At 48.7% G+C, this 15,513-nt stretch overlaps 1 protein-coding gene across 1 annotated transcript in view; it reads right to left on the reverse strand.

The window, feature by feature from the left end:
- Positions 1–1,574: 1,574 nt before the first annotated feature.
- LOC146209679 (sodium-coupled monocarboxylate transporter 2-like) overlaps positions 1,575–15,513 on the reverse strand; it is a 50,140-nt gene continuing 36,201 nt past the window's right edge. The window contains exons 12-16 of the mRNA XM_084580908.1: positions 15,265–15,437; positions 11,161–11,169; positions 6,052–6,155; positions 1,733–1,833; positions 1,575–1,667 (exon numbers count right to left, since the gene is read on the reverse strand). Coding sequence (XP_084437034.1) covers positions 1,575–1,667; positions 1,733–1,833; positions 6,052–6,155; positions 11,161–11,169; positions 15,265–15,437 — 480 coding nt within the window. The remainder of the gene's footprint in view (positions 1,668–1,732; positions 1,834–6,051; positions 6,156–11,160; positions 11,170–15,264; positions 15,438–15,513) is intronic.

Here is a 15,513-nt window from a genome sequence, read left to right on the forward strand (position 1 = left end):
TTTTGAAAAACGCGATAACATTTTTCTCAGATTCTTTCCAACTTTCATTTTCACAGTCAGATAAGCCAAAAACTATCAAGTTATTTCTGCGTGTCCTGTTATTTGCATCCTCGAGGGACGATTTCGCGTTTACCAGTCTACGCCGATTATCTGAGGCGCCTTCTTTGACTGCAAGTAAATCATTTTGCAGTACAGCGACTGAGTTTTGAAGTTCCTGCAGCGAACAAGCAAGAGCATTCTGTTCCTTTATAACTACATCAAGATCGGCAAGAAAGCGTGTCTGTCCCTGCTCTAACCTGCGGACAACTGCATAAATGCCCTCAATAGTACATGCATCAATACTACCACTGTCCGGACTAGGGCCAGGATTTAATTCAACATCTCCCGAGAGGAGTAAAAGCAATGCAGAGAAAGAACGATGGGACAAAGTACGTAAACCCATGCATTTCTTAACCCACTCCAACAGACTGTCGGGGCACGACACCGCAATCACACATCGGTTAGAGCACCGGTAACAAGAAGCAGGGTTTCGATAACCAACCTGTGCGAGAAGACGCGGTAAGCTCATGTCGACAGCGGTGTAGCGCCCCGGCAGCAGAACGTCAATGCGGCGTTTAAGTAGAGCCTCCGCCCCCCTGGTATCAGTTGACGAGGGTGGTTGCCAGTCCAGATAAGTGAATGTATCCAGAGTTGGCGCTTGTTCGTTGTTTTCCGGGAAAGGCGATGTTCGCACGGCCTCGCGTGCGTCCGTTGAAGAAGATGAAGACGGGGCCAAGCATCCGGCCACATTGAAGAAGCCGTCGCCTGGCCATGGAATCAGCAGGGCTCCGAAAAGCACCTGTGCGAGAAGACGCGGTAAGCTCATGTCGACAGCGGTGTAGCGCCCCGGCAGCAGAACGTCAATGCGGCGTTTAAGTAGAGCCTCCGCCCCCCTGGTATCAGTTGACGAGGGTGGTTGCCAGTCCAGATAAGTGAATGTATCCAGAGTTGGCGCTTGTTCGTTGTTTTCCGGGAAAGGCGATGTTCGCACGGCCTCGCGTGCGTCCGTTGAAGAAGATGAAGACGGGGCCAAGCATCCGGCCACATTGAAGAAGCCGTCGCCTGGCCATGGAATCAGCAGGGCTCCGAAAAGCACCTGTGCGAGAAGTTGCGGTAAGCTCATGTCGACAGCGGTGTAGCGCCCCCAGCACAGTGAATGCAAAAGCGAAGGCTCATGACACGAAACTTATAGTGAAACAACGATAGTAGGCTCGCAGGATGAAGATGGCTGATGTCATTCTCAATCCTCCGCCGAGTTCAGCCAAATGTAGGTCTACACACTGCGTAACATACCAATACCACGTGGGGCAATAGATGACCACCATTTCACCACCACTTACCATTCCTGACTTTTGGGCCTGATATTTGACAATGTGACTCATCCTTTGACCTTGACATGAAAAAAAAACGAACATTGACATTGAAACCAGAGCTCTCGCATGAAATTTCATGATTCCGCAACAGCTAGACCATCAGTAATTTTTAAAATGAGATTTATTGCACATTTTTGATTTTCGAAACTGCGAGTATCTTGACTAAACATCAGTTTCTCTAATCTGTACCAGAAGGTTTTCATCTTCGTCACGTGAATTATTCTTGATCTTCTTGAGCTTTTCAGAGGGCACATCCTGTAAGTAATATATGACACAATTCAGCTACCCCTTTTTAACACTTTCGTTCCTAGACAACTTACCTGCTTTCCTTCTTCTATGCAAACTTTCCGCCTTTTCCTCCATATGCGGGTTATAAGGTCGCTGCATAATTCTGGTTGCTCAGCATTGTTCGCCGTTTCGCCTAGAGGCGGAAAGCGTGAAAATATTCATATTTTCCTTTTAGCAATTTGAATGTACCCCAGGTTCGCTATTAATTTTAAACACACATAAAAGTAGGCTAATATACCTGCTATTTTTTCACTCAAAAAAAAAAAATCTGGAACACGAATAAAAACAGATATCTCAAGCTGGCCACAGATTTCACGTTTTCTCCGCAGTGGCACCCCACCACCCCCATTTTCACAAATGAAAAAAAAAAAAAAAAACAGAAATACTTGCATTGCCTAAAGGGGCGATGACAGTGCCGTTCGATGTATTGCCGTCTATCCTTCTATGAATATGACACAGGTCTATGATTCTACTCGGAAAGTTTTAGTGTCTAGCATGCGGCGCATATTACAAAAAAACGCGATAGAAGCCGGAATAGGGAAGCTCCTCACACCGAGAGTGAGCGCCATTTTGGAATGCTCGTGTGAAGTCACTAAGTATATGCGGCGGAGCATGTAGGCTGCAATATCAAAGGGCACGTCTATATCATTTTTTTTGAGGATTGACATAGGGGTCGTTCCTCGTGCAGAAGTGCTTGATGAAGATGCTACCGCACGGAAGCGATGTAGAGTAAGGCATGTTTTCTTCAGCATAAGGCACGGTCACAGTCAGTGGACTGCACGCTTATGGTTCCTTTGTTTATCGACGCACTGATCTGTCACATATTCCAAAGGCGACGACGCCAGTAGGGCCGATGGTCGCCTATCATCGTAGTGTGAAATTCTGCGACTCCGATGAAACAGATCAGCGGACGGTCATCCGATCTGTCTTGGTCTGATCGGAGGCCGAGCGAGAACTTAACACCCGATGAGTGAACGGCCTGATTAGCTGCACTTGTCTGCAGCTCAACCGGGTTAGAAAATGGAAAACAAGAAGCTACGCGTTATATGTTCCCCCTTGTAATCAGCACAGACCTTAGCCAGAAATTTTAGTCGGCGCCAAACTGCCGGCCAGTTCAGCGACAAGTAGGCCTAGCGCGAGTACTCGGAGCTCGGGTCTGGAGTTTCGGCGATTACGGAGCGTGCATTCACCAGCTTTACCGGTGGTACGTGGCCATCGAGTGTAGTTCTGGCAGCAGCGACCCCAAATCGACAATTTCTTACTTCACAAAGTGAGTGCACATTGAGCGGGAAGTGTCGATATGTGACCCTGTCTAGCGAGCGCAGCCGGCAGCTGTCGGCGCCGCTTGTGTATAAACCGAGCGCAGGCAGGGGACGTATAGCATCCGCGGTGCTTCTTGCAGCGTAGTTCTCGTTTGGGAAGAAATAAAGGTGCGACCGGTGTGAAAAGAAGTGGATAGTTTTGGTATTGCTAGCTCAGCTTGCCTTCTATGCCGTGCGAACGAGCAGCATACGTATCACTGCAAAATCCATATGTAAACAAACACGCTGGGGGCGCCGTTGTAATCCGCAAATCGGCGCATTCCTGCGGGAGTTTAGGGCTCACACACTAAATATTAAATGGTGTATGCTTACGTTGAAGCCTTCACGAGTCATTTGCTGGAGAAGCAGTAGAAAAACGCAAGTTGAGGCTCGGGAATCGGTCGCGGCTAGTCGCGCGCGCAGCTTGGGGGGAAGCGAAGCGGATGCGGCGGCGACTGGGAGGCTCTTGTTCGTTGCGGGCATGCAGTGAAGCGCAGTCGAATCGCGTTGGGTTTTACGACGACGGGACTTAAGCAGCGCCGGCGGCACATGCTTTAGTGCGCTGGCCGCGACCAGACTGAACATTGCTTTGCAAAAATGCTTTACCAGCCGAAAATAATTAAGTCTGACTAACACGCGCATATAACAGCAAGTCAAGATGTACCGCTTCGTTCAAAAGTTTTGTCTGGTCCTCTACTTGTCATCCGCATCGACGTTCCTCAAGTAACACGTCTGCTGCGACGCGTCAGTCGCAGCCCAGAAATCTGCCAGAATATACATCGTCTGGCGGCTCGCATCTCGCAAACCGTTCGAATTGAGTGGGTACCACATGGCCTACTCAATTCGCAAACCTCTGCAGATTCTGAATTCCGCTTGGTCAATTCATCAATGACATACTTCTTCACTATGAATGATGCCACTCTGTTTCTCGCAAGAAAGGAGCACCTACGGCGCCGCAAACGTGCTCTTGTCCCGCCGTGTGCGGTAACCCTCCCTAGCGGTCTTGCCTGCGCAGAGGAGGTTGCGCTACGGAGGATCTGGGTCGGGGTTGCCCTCACACAGAAACATAGCCTCAACACCGATGTCTATATTAATGTCCAGGATGTTCTGTCTGCAAATTACAAAATAATGAGGCAGATATTCACCACTTGTGGGTTCGCCCGGCACTGAAGCCTACGAGAGTTCTACACCTAACGGCAGTGGGCCTTTTCCCGAACAACTCATCTTCGTACATTACTTGTAGCAAGGGCCTTACCATCGCTCTATCTTGAACTTTATTAAAACAGCCAACCTTCTTTCTTTCATTTAATACGCCTTTAATTTTTTTACATATTCCATTATGTTCTGATGCGATAAACATCGCTATTAAATAAAAAAGAAAGAAGAACCACGAGCTCTGTGCCGCTCGCTCATCAGCAGCATGTGATAGTTTTACACAATAGGATGTCTATGTGAGTGGGGGATTGATGAATCTAGAGCATCACCAGGAAAGAAGGAAGAAAAAGAGGGAAACGGTGCAGAATTTATATAAAGAAAGAATGTGGCCTATGTCGATGCCGCCGATCATGAGGACCATCATGTTATGTTTGTTATCAGCAAAACCTAAGCATAAGCGACTCGGTCAGGAAGAGCTTCGCTGACACAACTGAAGAGGGGGCCCTTGCCCTTGCAATAGCAGGAATTATGCCTGTTACAATTATAAGTGACTCAAAAACAGCAAAATGCTATTTTCTCAAGGGAAGTGTCTCATCACAGGTGAAAGGAATAATGAAAACATGTCAGGACGACAGAAGGATCCGACTAATGGGCACCAGCCCGCTCTCAGTTCAAGCGAAATGAGGGAGCTCATAAGCTTGTCCGCGTTCTCATCTTCAGGCAATCTCCGACTTCCAGTACACTCTGATCAGAGAAAGGCTTGTAATACACAGAATGATTACTGATCACTATCGGCTAAACAGGTATAATACCCACCGGCGGGGCAGTAAATAAGCGCCTAGAAAGCACCTGAAGGCGCTTACGAACAAGGACCTTTCAGAATCCAGCTGCCCTTAGCCAGTAGTACCCGGAACAGTTCTCAGGAATATGCAAATTATGTCGGGATAGGGCGGATATGGTACAAACGATATGGACGTGTCCAGAAATAAAAAATACTCATTGAGAAAACAAGAGAGACGAATTTCGGGAGAGTACTGTTGAGCTCACAGCCTGAAACCCAGCAAGAGGTAATCCGACTAGCCGAACGCGCCGCCTGGCTCCAAGGACTCCTGGCCGCCGTCTAGGCAGATGGGCTAACGCATATCCTGTATCTGTTGGAAATTAAAGTTTTAACCACCACCAGAGATTGTCCGTGCTGTCACGCAACTCACAGCGTTGCCTTTCGAGAAAAATGAGCGACGCAACCGATGGAATGGCATCTTCTGTTGCCGCTTAAAGCATCATAATCATCATCAGCCGGACTATACCCACTTCAGGGCGACACGCTCTCTCATATTAACTAACCTAACCTGGTCCTATGCTGGCTGTATTCACTTGACCCCTGCGAACTTAACCTCACTCGCCCTCCCGACTTCCTACCAACCCTGCTGGCCTGAGCTTAAATACGGCGCCTAAATATTTTGACCATTCAGTTTCAGGCACTAAAAAAAGTTTTCAGCTGACAATAAAAGCTTGGCTTCCTTGCAATTATCATTGCTGTCTTAGTCGTTATGTGAAAATTTCACATGGAATACCAGAGCAAACAAAAGAAACAAAATGACGTAAAATGCGCTTTTTTGTTGATACAGTGAATGATGTGGGACACTTGCAGTAAGCATTGTATGTGCCCGCTCTGATCGTCAAGGTTGAACAAAGCTCAGAAAAGTAAAGAGGTCACGCGGAGTATAACAAGCGAGAAGGAAATCAAATGGCTCTCCGATGAGAAAAATTTTAGCTGGACGCAATGTCTAAGAAGAAAGACCACGAGTATGATCAAACTATAGCATTGAGTGCCGCCACAGCGAAAGCTTATGAGGAAAATGCGTAAAACGTTTACAGCTACATAACTGTAGTACCTGTGAGGGCACTGAGAAGAATGCCAATCGCCACAGTTGCTAATGTTGCAATTACGCTGCTCCATAAGTACGACAAGCGGAAAAGGAAGAACGTGTCATGAGATCTGAAAAGCAAACAAAAACAAGGTCAACAACGCAGGTTGTACAACACAACCGTCCACCTCCTTGTCACTGGTGAGAATATTTTAGAAGTTTTGCAAGGCTATAGCAGTAAACTACTCAGGAATAGCATCAGCCTCAACAGTTTGTTTTGTATCAGCAGTGCGCACATAACCACGAAAAAAGAGAATCAGATAGGACATATTTTTGCCAGTGTGTACTATCTGTCTATCTGTCTGTCCTATCTCCTCCTCTTTTTTTCCTGACTGTGTGCGTGCTGCTGATACAAATGGATCACTACCAACTAGCCCGGCAGTTCGTGTTATTCAACCTTCAATGGAAAGGGTTGAAAATCCAGCAGAAATATCACTGACCTCGTCTATATCCGCCACTACCGCGCAATATCCTAAGACCGATAGAGATTAAGAACGGTGAGATGCAATGCGTGCATTAAGAAAATACACAATGTCATGTCAGGCTCTAGGGGTCAAAAATAGGTTTATTGCTTCAAGCGGTAAATACGTCCGTGACCAACGGCGCTAACCAACGGCGCAGTTCAGACACCGCACCACACCGCACCACAGATCCCACACGCTTTATCAGTTGTCCTGACGCGATCTTTCTCTCGCTCCCCCCCCCCCCCCCCCCCCGCGCACACCTAGCCTCGACCCCAAACCAGTGCCTCGCTACCCTCGTAACCACAGGACACTTAACATCCTCCTTCCCCTGCTTTAACATGTGCACATTATCAACCTGAATGGTATGGTGTGAGCTGATCCACACTAGCTTTCCCACACTGTCGGCGCGTCTGAGGATCTCTAAGCTTGTACGAGGTAGGTCCCACTCGGGCCGGAATCATAAATGGTCCATTCCATCGCGGCGCTAGTTTGCTTGCAATGCCCTTTGTGGCATTGCTGAGGGTGTGACAGTCGCGGAGGACCAAGTCCCCCACTCCAAACTCGTAGGGCTGGCGTCGTTTGTTGTACTGTATTTCTTGCATTTTCTTCACCTTGCTCTGGTGACCCCGAGCGAAGTCCAGAGAATCTTGAAGGGTTTTGGAGTATTCCGCCTTATATTCATGGGTGGATGGGCCCCGACTTCCTGGAGGAGGCAACAATGTCCATGGGGTGCGCAGGTCTCTTCCGAAGCAGAGATAAGCTGCTGTGTACCCTCTGACTGCGCTTTCTGAAGTGCGCATGGCAAGAGAGATCTCCAGGAGAAGCTTGTCCCAATCGCGGTGGCTGTCGCAGTATGCTATGATACCCTGCTTCACTACAGCCATGTGCCTCTCCCTCGTTTGCCCCACTGGTCTATACGGAACTGTATGGCGGTCAGTGATGCCCTAGTGATGCATCACTAGCTTCCACCCCTTGCTAACGAATGGCTTCCTATTGTCACTGGAGATGCTGTTTGGGACACCATGTCTGCAGAAAACTTCGATACGTTTGTTGACTATGGCTTGTGAGGTTTGAACACGAAGGGGCAACAATTCTACAAACATCGTAAATTTGTCCAGCACCACGAGGATAAACCTGTGGAAGCGAGGTGTGATGGGAAGAGGTCCAATGATGCCGATACTTAATTCTTGCATGGGTACTGTCGCCCATGAGCTGCACATCAGAGCCTTCGGCTTCGGTCGTCGTGGCTTCAGTCTCTGGGATGACTGGCAGGCACGGACATACCGTCAAACATTCGCCCGAATTGCAAGCCAAAAGTACTGCGCACGCATGAGTTTGTAGGTTTTAAAGTAGCCGGTATGGCCGTTGAGAGGATGGTCACGTCCCAAATGCAAGGCTTCTGTTTGGAGCTGCTAAGGGATCTACAGTGCCCTCACATTGCCACCAACATGCAAAAGGGCATCGTGTGCGTCAACGTCACTTTCGCCGGCTGGGTACTTTATTAGTGGGGCCGTTTTGATGGCCTTATAGGGAGACAGTTTCGGTCAATCTAGTCGAAGATGTCTCTCAGCAGTGTGCCCTTATCCTGTTCTGCTGCCATTGCCTGAAGGTCAGAAAAAGTTGCTACAGCAGGCTCCTGTACAACTACTGTCTCTTCAAAATGAATATAACTAGCGGGCTCTGCCGCTATCACGAGGAAGAGCTCCTCAGCCACTAATGGCAATATGTGGTGATTTTCTGGCCTATTAAAGCGAGATAACGTATCTGCTGGGATGTTAGCTTTGCCTCTCCGATGTTTAATAGTGCTGTTGAAACCCTGGGGATGAAGAACTCATCTTCTTGCTCTGCTCAATGTTTGCTAAGTGTGGAACATCCACGCGAATAAAGCACGTTCACAATGAACTTCATACTCTAAATTCCACGTAGGATCAAAATTTGTCCAGAGCCCACACTACAGCCAGGCACTCCATATCATGCACAGTATAGGGCCGCGAAACATTTAGAAACTCTATTTGTTGCTTTTCAGTAGCCGCCGGCATGCGGCCTTATTACTCTGATTCTGACACTTATTTTTTTAATGACGTTGTCGATTGCCTCATTCTGTATTTATTCTTTCTTCACGCTCGTTGTAACGAGACGTACATTTATCAGGTTCATTGTCGCGCAAGATGCGCCGAGATGCATCTCGGAGATTCCGGCCCCTCGCGTGTGTTTCGCAATGTCCCAGGTTGTTCTAATCATCGTTTGTGGCTTTATCGTCATGTTTCTTAGCCGCCTTTAAATTAAGCATCGACTTGTGCTGCGGGTATTTGTAGATCGACGACAGCTGAGCACGATTGTTGCTATCGCCGCCGCCGATTATTTAGCTTGTTTGCAGGCGAAAGTCAGCCCAATAGGGACAGATTTCTGTGAATATCAAGTCTCCTCATTTGTTACCAACGGCATGGTCGCCACCACGTGATAATAGTTTTGTACAGCAGCAGAATTCTGTTGGATTCCTGAAGAAGGACGGCTACAATGCCATGTCCAGTAGCATCTGTCTGAATATTTAAAGGGCGTTTGAGTTCAGGCAAGCTGAGTACTGCTCCCACAGAAAGCTGGTGCCTAAGAGTGGTGAAAGCTACTTTCAGGTACGGACCCAAGCTCCATGGCATATCCTTCCTGAGAAGTGACATTAAGCGCTTGGCTGTGACCGAGAAATTCGACAGAAAAGTGCGGTAATACCCTGTAAGTCCAAGGAAAGCTTGTAAGTCCTTTCTGTTCTTCGGATTTGGAAAACTTTGCACTGCTTGAACTTTTTCTGGGTCGGGGCAGCAGTTCCAGGGGAGAAATTATGTCCAAGAAACTTCAGGGTACGTTTGCAGAGCTGAGCTTTGTCTGGGTTTATTGTGAGGCCAGCCACTTGTATCCGCTTTATTATCCATTGCAGATTTCCATGTGCACCTCGACGTACTCCGAGTAGATGAGCACGTCATCGAGGAATGCCATACAGCACTTGTGCTTGATACCTTGCAGGATCTTGTTCATTAGCATTTGGAAGGTGGCTGGGGCCCCGGCCAGGCCAAATGACATCCGCTTAAACTGGAATGAGCCTTGAGTGCATAAGAAGGCAGTCTTAGGGAGGTCCTCCGGAGCAACCTAAATCTGAAAAGCTCTGCGACAAATCGAGGCTGGTAAACCACTGCGCTATTCCTACTTGTGTGAGCACCCAAATCTGTTCTTGGTATAGGGTGCACTGGTACCCTTGACTTGACATTCAGACTCCTGTAGTTTATTGTTAAGCGGTAACCACTCGATTTTGTGGAGACCGAGACAGATGCATTTGCCCAAGTGCTTGTACTGGGTTATGCAAGCCCCTCGTTGAGCAGCTCTTGGCACTGATCCATAACGTCTCTTTTCTTGGCATTCACCAAAGCTTGCAACGTGTTGGTACATTGCCTTCCGACACAATTTGTGCTCCACGAGGATGGTGAGCCCTGGCTTTGTATTAAAGATGGCGATCATCCAACACTGTTAATGCATGCCTCTTCAATCATCATGCTGGCTACTCACTCTGCTCTCGGTGTGGCGAGGCACTGGTTCTTGAAAGAGGGAGTCCAGGGTATACACATCATCGGTCGGTGGCTACTGTGTAGGCAAAGTCAATAGCGGACGCACAAACTTGACGAGAAAATACGGGACTGTGCCAACTGTCCGCCCATCATGGCCCTTATGGATACACGTCTGCTGCTACGAAGAAGTTGTTTCCTAGAACCACATCCCGACACAGTCCCGGCATGTGCAAGAAGCGTTGCTTGCGACTGGCCCCTGCCCCAATGAATCCTGCATCGCACAGACCAAATTGTGCCAGTCCCCCCCCACGCTAGATGGAGAATGAGATTCTTCTCCAGGAATGGCACTTGCTAACTTTGCTGTTGCCATAGCGTCACCGAGAAGGCTTACACTTGATCCAGTATCAAGGAATGCGAATAATACCAGACTGTCAACTGCTATTTTGAAGCAGGGGCTCTTTTCTGCCGTAGCTGCAACTTGCAGCGTTGCGGTGTAGCTGCCGGCTAGAGCACCATCTACACGCGAGCGTTTCCCGGGCAGTTAACTCTAGTACGCCCTAGCATGTTGCATCGAAAGCAGGGAGCCTGTCCTCTTTACCGCCTCGTAGCACAAAGTGCTTGCTCAAAGTGGCTTGCTCGTCCACCACGATGGCAGAGTTGTTGCTGCGAGTTCTGTCGAGGTGGCTCGGGCGTGCTACTTGTTGGATGCCGCCGAATACTGCCGGGAGGTAATGTGACTAAATTTGTAACATTGGTAATGCCACTTCCATTACCCACTGTTCCCGGTCAGCCGTCACTTGGTGCAGGCATGATTGTGAAATGGGTAGTTTGCAAAGCTGTTGGGAGCAAAGGCCACTGATACCCAGGGACATTTAAAGAGCTGTGGTTGCTTTGTTGTTAAAACAGAAGCTTGGGTACGTTGGTAATCCATTGTGTAGATGAAAGGCAGCGGTCGTCTTGTTGTCTTCCTTCGTCCCTGCCGTTTTTTTCGCGCCGTTCTACACCATGAGCTGCTTTATTGCCTCCTTGAGCTGCTGCAACCTGGTCCACAAAGGCTAGACCTTGGGCCACTTGGTTACTTCGAGGAGGGGGTGGCACGTAGTTAAGGCGGCTCCACGCCTTCCCCATCAATGTTCCCGCCACCTTTGCCTTATCGCGGAGGTCCTTGAGCTGCATGTTTTCCGCTAGATTTTGTAACTGCGGGTGCGTGAGTTTCCTAGCTGTACGAACTTTTTCATCTTCAGATACCGGCTGTCCGATTCTTTCTTAACATTCCGCTATCAGGTGAATGAAGTGGTGGAGATTCTCCTACGGGTGCTGCATGCGCCGCTGCAGCTCCGCTTTAAGGCGCTGTTTATAGTTGGCGGACACGAACTCATCCTGAAACTGCTTCACGAATGCTTCCCAGGTATCAAACTTGCCTGTCGAGCGCAGCTGCGGTTTTGCGTTGCCTTTCAAGGTCACCGGAACCACTTGACGCAGGCGCTGTTCTTCTGTGATGCCAGAAGTGTCACAAAACTCCTCTAACCGCTGCAAGAATTTATCCGACGTTTGGCGGTCTTCGTAACGCGAAAACTTTGGCGCCCCCGAATCCGCGCGGCTGGGTCTCCAAGGCGCGGGCGGCACCGTCGCTGTGTCGGTCAGTGCCGCCGCGTCGGTCGGACGTAGGACTAGCTGCGCCGCCTGGTGTACTAGGCTAGAGAAATGGCTGGAGTCCACCCCGTGTATCGTGAAGCAGAGTGCGTCTGCTTACCCCTGCGATTCACTCCCGTGCCAGGGTTGAACCGTCGGTCTGCGACAGTAGGTCCTGAATTACACTGTGAGTCACGACTGGACGCGTTGCCTGAGACGTTTCGCCTTGTTCTGCGCCGCTGTTCACGCTGAAGCTTAGGACGAGCCCCCAATTTGCCGGGTTCTAGGGGTTAGAACTAGGTTTATTGCTTTAAACGGAAAATACGTCCGTGCCGCCACTCGTCAGTCTCACACTCTCACACTCATAAGTCCGCTCCGCTGACCGACGGCTCAGTAGACACCGCACCGCACCATCCCACACCGCACTGCAGGTCACACAAGCTTTATTCCTTTGTCCCGACGTTATCTTTCTCTCTCCTCGCGCACACCTAGCCGCGAACCCAAAGCATCGCCTCGCTGCCCTGGTAACCACCGGGAACCACCACCACCACCACCACCACCACCACCATCACCACCACCACCACCACCATCATCATCATCATCATCAGCCTGACTATACCCAATGCAGGGCGAAGGCCTCTCCCATATTTCTCTAATTTACCCGATTCTATGCTAGCTGCATCCACTTCACCCCTGCGAACTTCTTAACCTTATTCGCCTTCCTGACGTTCTGCCGCCGCCTGCTACGCTTTCCTTCTGTTCGAATCCAGTTTGTTACCCTAAGCTCCCATCGGTTATCCTCTCTGAACTACATGTCCTGCCCATGCCCACTTATACGCTTCCTATCTCTTAATGTAGATGCTGGGCACCTCATAGTCCTTGAGGGTTTATGAAATCTTTTCGGTAAATTGACACAAACATCCTTGGCTTGTCGCAAATATTGCAAGATGGCCATTCTTTGAACTTATGGTGAAACGTACAGGTACCAATACAAAAACCATGGAGGACATTTAAGCTCCACCTTTAGGAGTATGAAGCGATAGCGTATGCTACTAGCTCACATACATGGCTCCGCTTTAACCAAGCCGCATGAACGTGCCTGCATGGCCTGGGTTGGATGAATGCAATATTCCTGGCAGGCTGATTCTGATAATGCCACCCCCCCCCTCCATACTGAAGGAGATGGTGGAGGATGAAACTCCTGCCAAACGACACGTTAGGCAGCACTACGTCAAGTCATAGCGCGGCCACGTCAGCTGCTAGCATCCTCCTGCGAACGCCATGTTCCTGACTTTTTGCTCACAACGCCAGCGGAAGGCCGAATTTTCGGTGAACTAGGCTTCTAACGCTATCGCGTGAAAACGGAGCTCACGAACGATAGACTTCACGATAGGCTTCTCAGTGCGCTTTGCCTTCAAAGAGCGAAGATTCCGATTATCATTCCGTTGGTTTGATATCTATCTTATAATCATCTCGAAAGAAGCCGCGCAGCTTCCGGCTGTGTTCACCATGGTCACTTTTCACCAGCCGTGACCTCACGACAACGTTTTAGGATTTACCATTGCAGGATCGTGTCGAAAGAGTTATTATAATTTTGGTGATTTCTGCTGATATTAACACGCACACATGTAAGTGCTAAATTCTTTCTATTCACAATGTTCCCAATTCTTTTGCAACATGATTTAGTAAGGAAATGAGAAGAGTATGCTGCTGTGACTAAGTGGTAAAAGAGTCCTCCCTGATCTAGGCCGAAACGCTGTTCCTTCCCACATGACGCTTAAAATAGTCCAAAGCGTCATTAGCGCCTGCGGTAGTTTTTAGCCTATGCGGATCGGAGACTTGACCGATGGAAGCCCCAGTGCGACAAACTTTCCTTCTCCTTTTTGTGAGGCGCACCACGCGTTATAATTTTGTCTTGGACGTGCATGTCCTATTTGGTCTTCTTTGGTGATTGACCTGCGCATGAACGGAAGTTCGTTGAAAACGTGCGATGCTGGGCAGCGGCGATGGCTCAGTAGCTTACTGTAGCTCCGAGGGAAGCTGCCATGCGAGCTTATTCATAGGTTCGAATCACATTCGCGGATGTCGGCGTCATTATAGGATATAGGGTTTGTTATTTATTTTTCCATCACATGGTGCTTGACGCCACACTGTGAAGACGGTAGAGTGGCCTCCCTGTCTTAAGGCTTTATACCAGAAATTCCTCGGCGTGCGATCTTTCCTTCTGCGTATTAACTCTAATGTCGCGCAAGCGCAGAACGCAAGGTGGCTCTTCAGCGAATGCCATATAGGTGTCAGTGTGTCACCAGGTTTCCCCAGCAGCCTTTTGAACCTCAGGAGAGAAGCGTACGCTGCAAAACATTGAAACGTACATTTGTGTGCTCTATGAAGATATGCTGTAAGACAAGACTGACATGGTATAAATGAAAGACCTAATGATCAGAGTTGTAATAAATACCTAAAATTGCACATGAACTGCTTTAAAGGGGTGGGAAAAGATGAATCCCTCTTTCAAAGCTTCTGAATCGGCAAGGAAGCTCAAGTTATCAGTACACACTTGAATGCTCGTTGATTGGCTTTTACGCATTGCACATTAAAAACTGGGGTCGCTGGGCGAGGCATTGTCCAAAAATTAACTTTTTATACATACATAAATACACAAACCACGTCTGTATTTAACGGCGAGTGTGCAAGGCCATGTCCTCAGCGGCAAGCAGTGCGTTTTTTCGCAACCACTGTAGAGAGAGCTGGCTGAGCATGATGTACAGTCGCCCAAATCCTTAACTGGCCTGCGTGATTCCCGTCTCTTCTGTGCTCCTGCGCTTTCAGGCGGATAAAACTTGCCAGATGGTCAATAGTAGGCATGGGTTGGTGAGCCCTTCTTATACTTTGTCATTCAGGAGATTAGCTCCTTTGTTACGCCCAGAATCGTTAGGAATCCGGCCATCACGCACGTCTGTGAAAGATTTGGGCGGCTGTAAGACCCTGGCTCCACCTTCGCTTCCCGCCTTGACCTCGCGACTCTGCGTACTTCCATCCTCCGCTCTGCTCCTCTCTCGCTCGCTCGGATCACATCGTCGTCAACGAAGGTGCTAAACCAAGGAGCGGATGCCTCAGAAACGTAACTTTGGCAAGTTTTGCAGGTTATTAACAAGCATTTTCAGATCTTACTGCTGTGGTATGAAACAGTTCTTAGGGGCAAATTATGGGCACGCGATCTCCTCGTTTAGCCAAAAAAATGACAAAACGGCCATTGACTCGTGAGGAGTGCTCGGGATAGACCTGGTTCGATAAATAAAAGGCCTCATACTTGGGTTCCCCGCACAAGAGTTAGTGTTGGGGCTAAGCGGTATGATTTAGGAAGAGCTAGCTCGTAAAAAAAAAAGAGATGAACGAACCTGACGAGGCGCTTCGTCGTGTGTGCTTATTCTTCTTTGTCGTAAGCTCGCACCTCGTAAACCTAAACGGGTTCACCTCTGCGTCTACTTTACGTACATTCAACCATGAAAATATTGTTGACTCAATCATCTTACTGGGCGGTTGGTGCAAAATGCACTGTGTTCAGCGATGATACAGTCACACTCCGGTTACCGGGGCAGTAGTCAAGTGACACCGGCATTCGCGGCGGCTTCCTACCGGTTTTCATCGTCGCCACCATATGGCAGACCTGGTAAATGACCGTTAGAAGCGTTGCCACGCCAGCACCCTGCAAAATGCACTCTTTGTCATAACTACATCAGAGTTGTGGCATTATAAATTACATTTTGTTATTACACACAATG

The sequence above is a fragment of the Amblyomma maculatum genome, chromosome 1 (assembly GCF_055883805.1).
Source record: "Amblyomma maculatum isolate TAMU_Amacu chromosome 1, ASM5588380v1, whole genome shotgun sequence".
Taxonomy (NCBI): Eukaryota; Metazoa; Arthropoda; class Arachnida; order Ixodida; family Ixodidae; genus Amblyomma; species Amblyomma maculatum.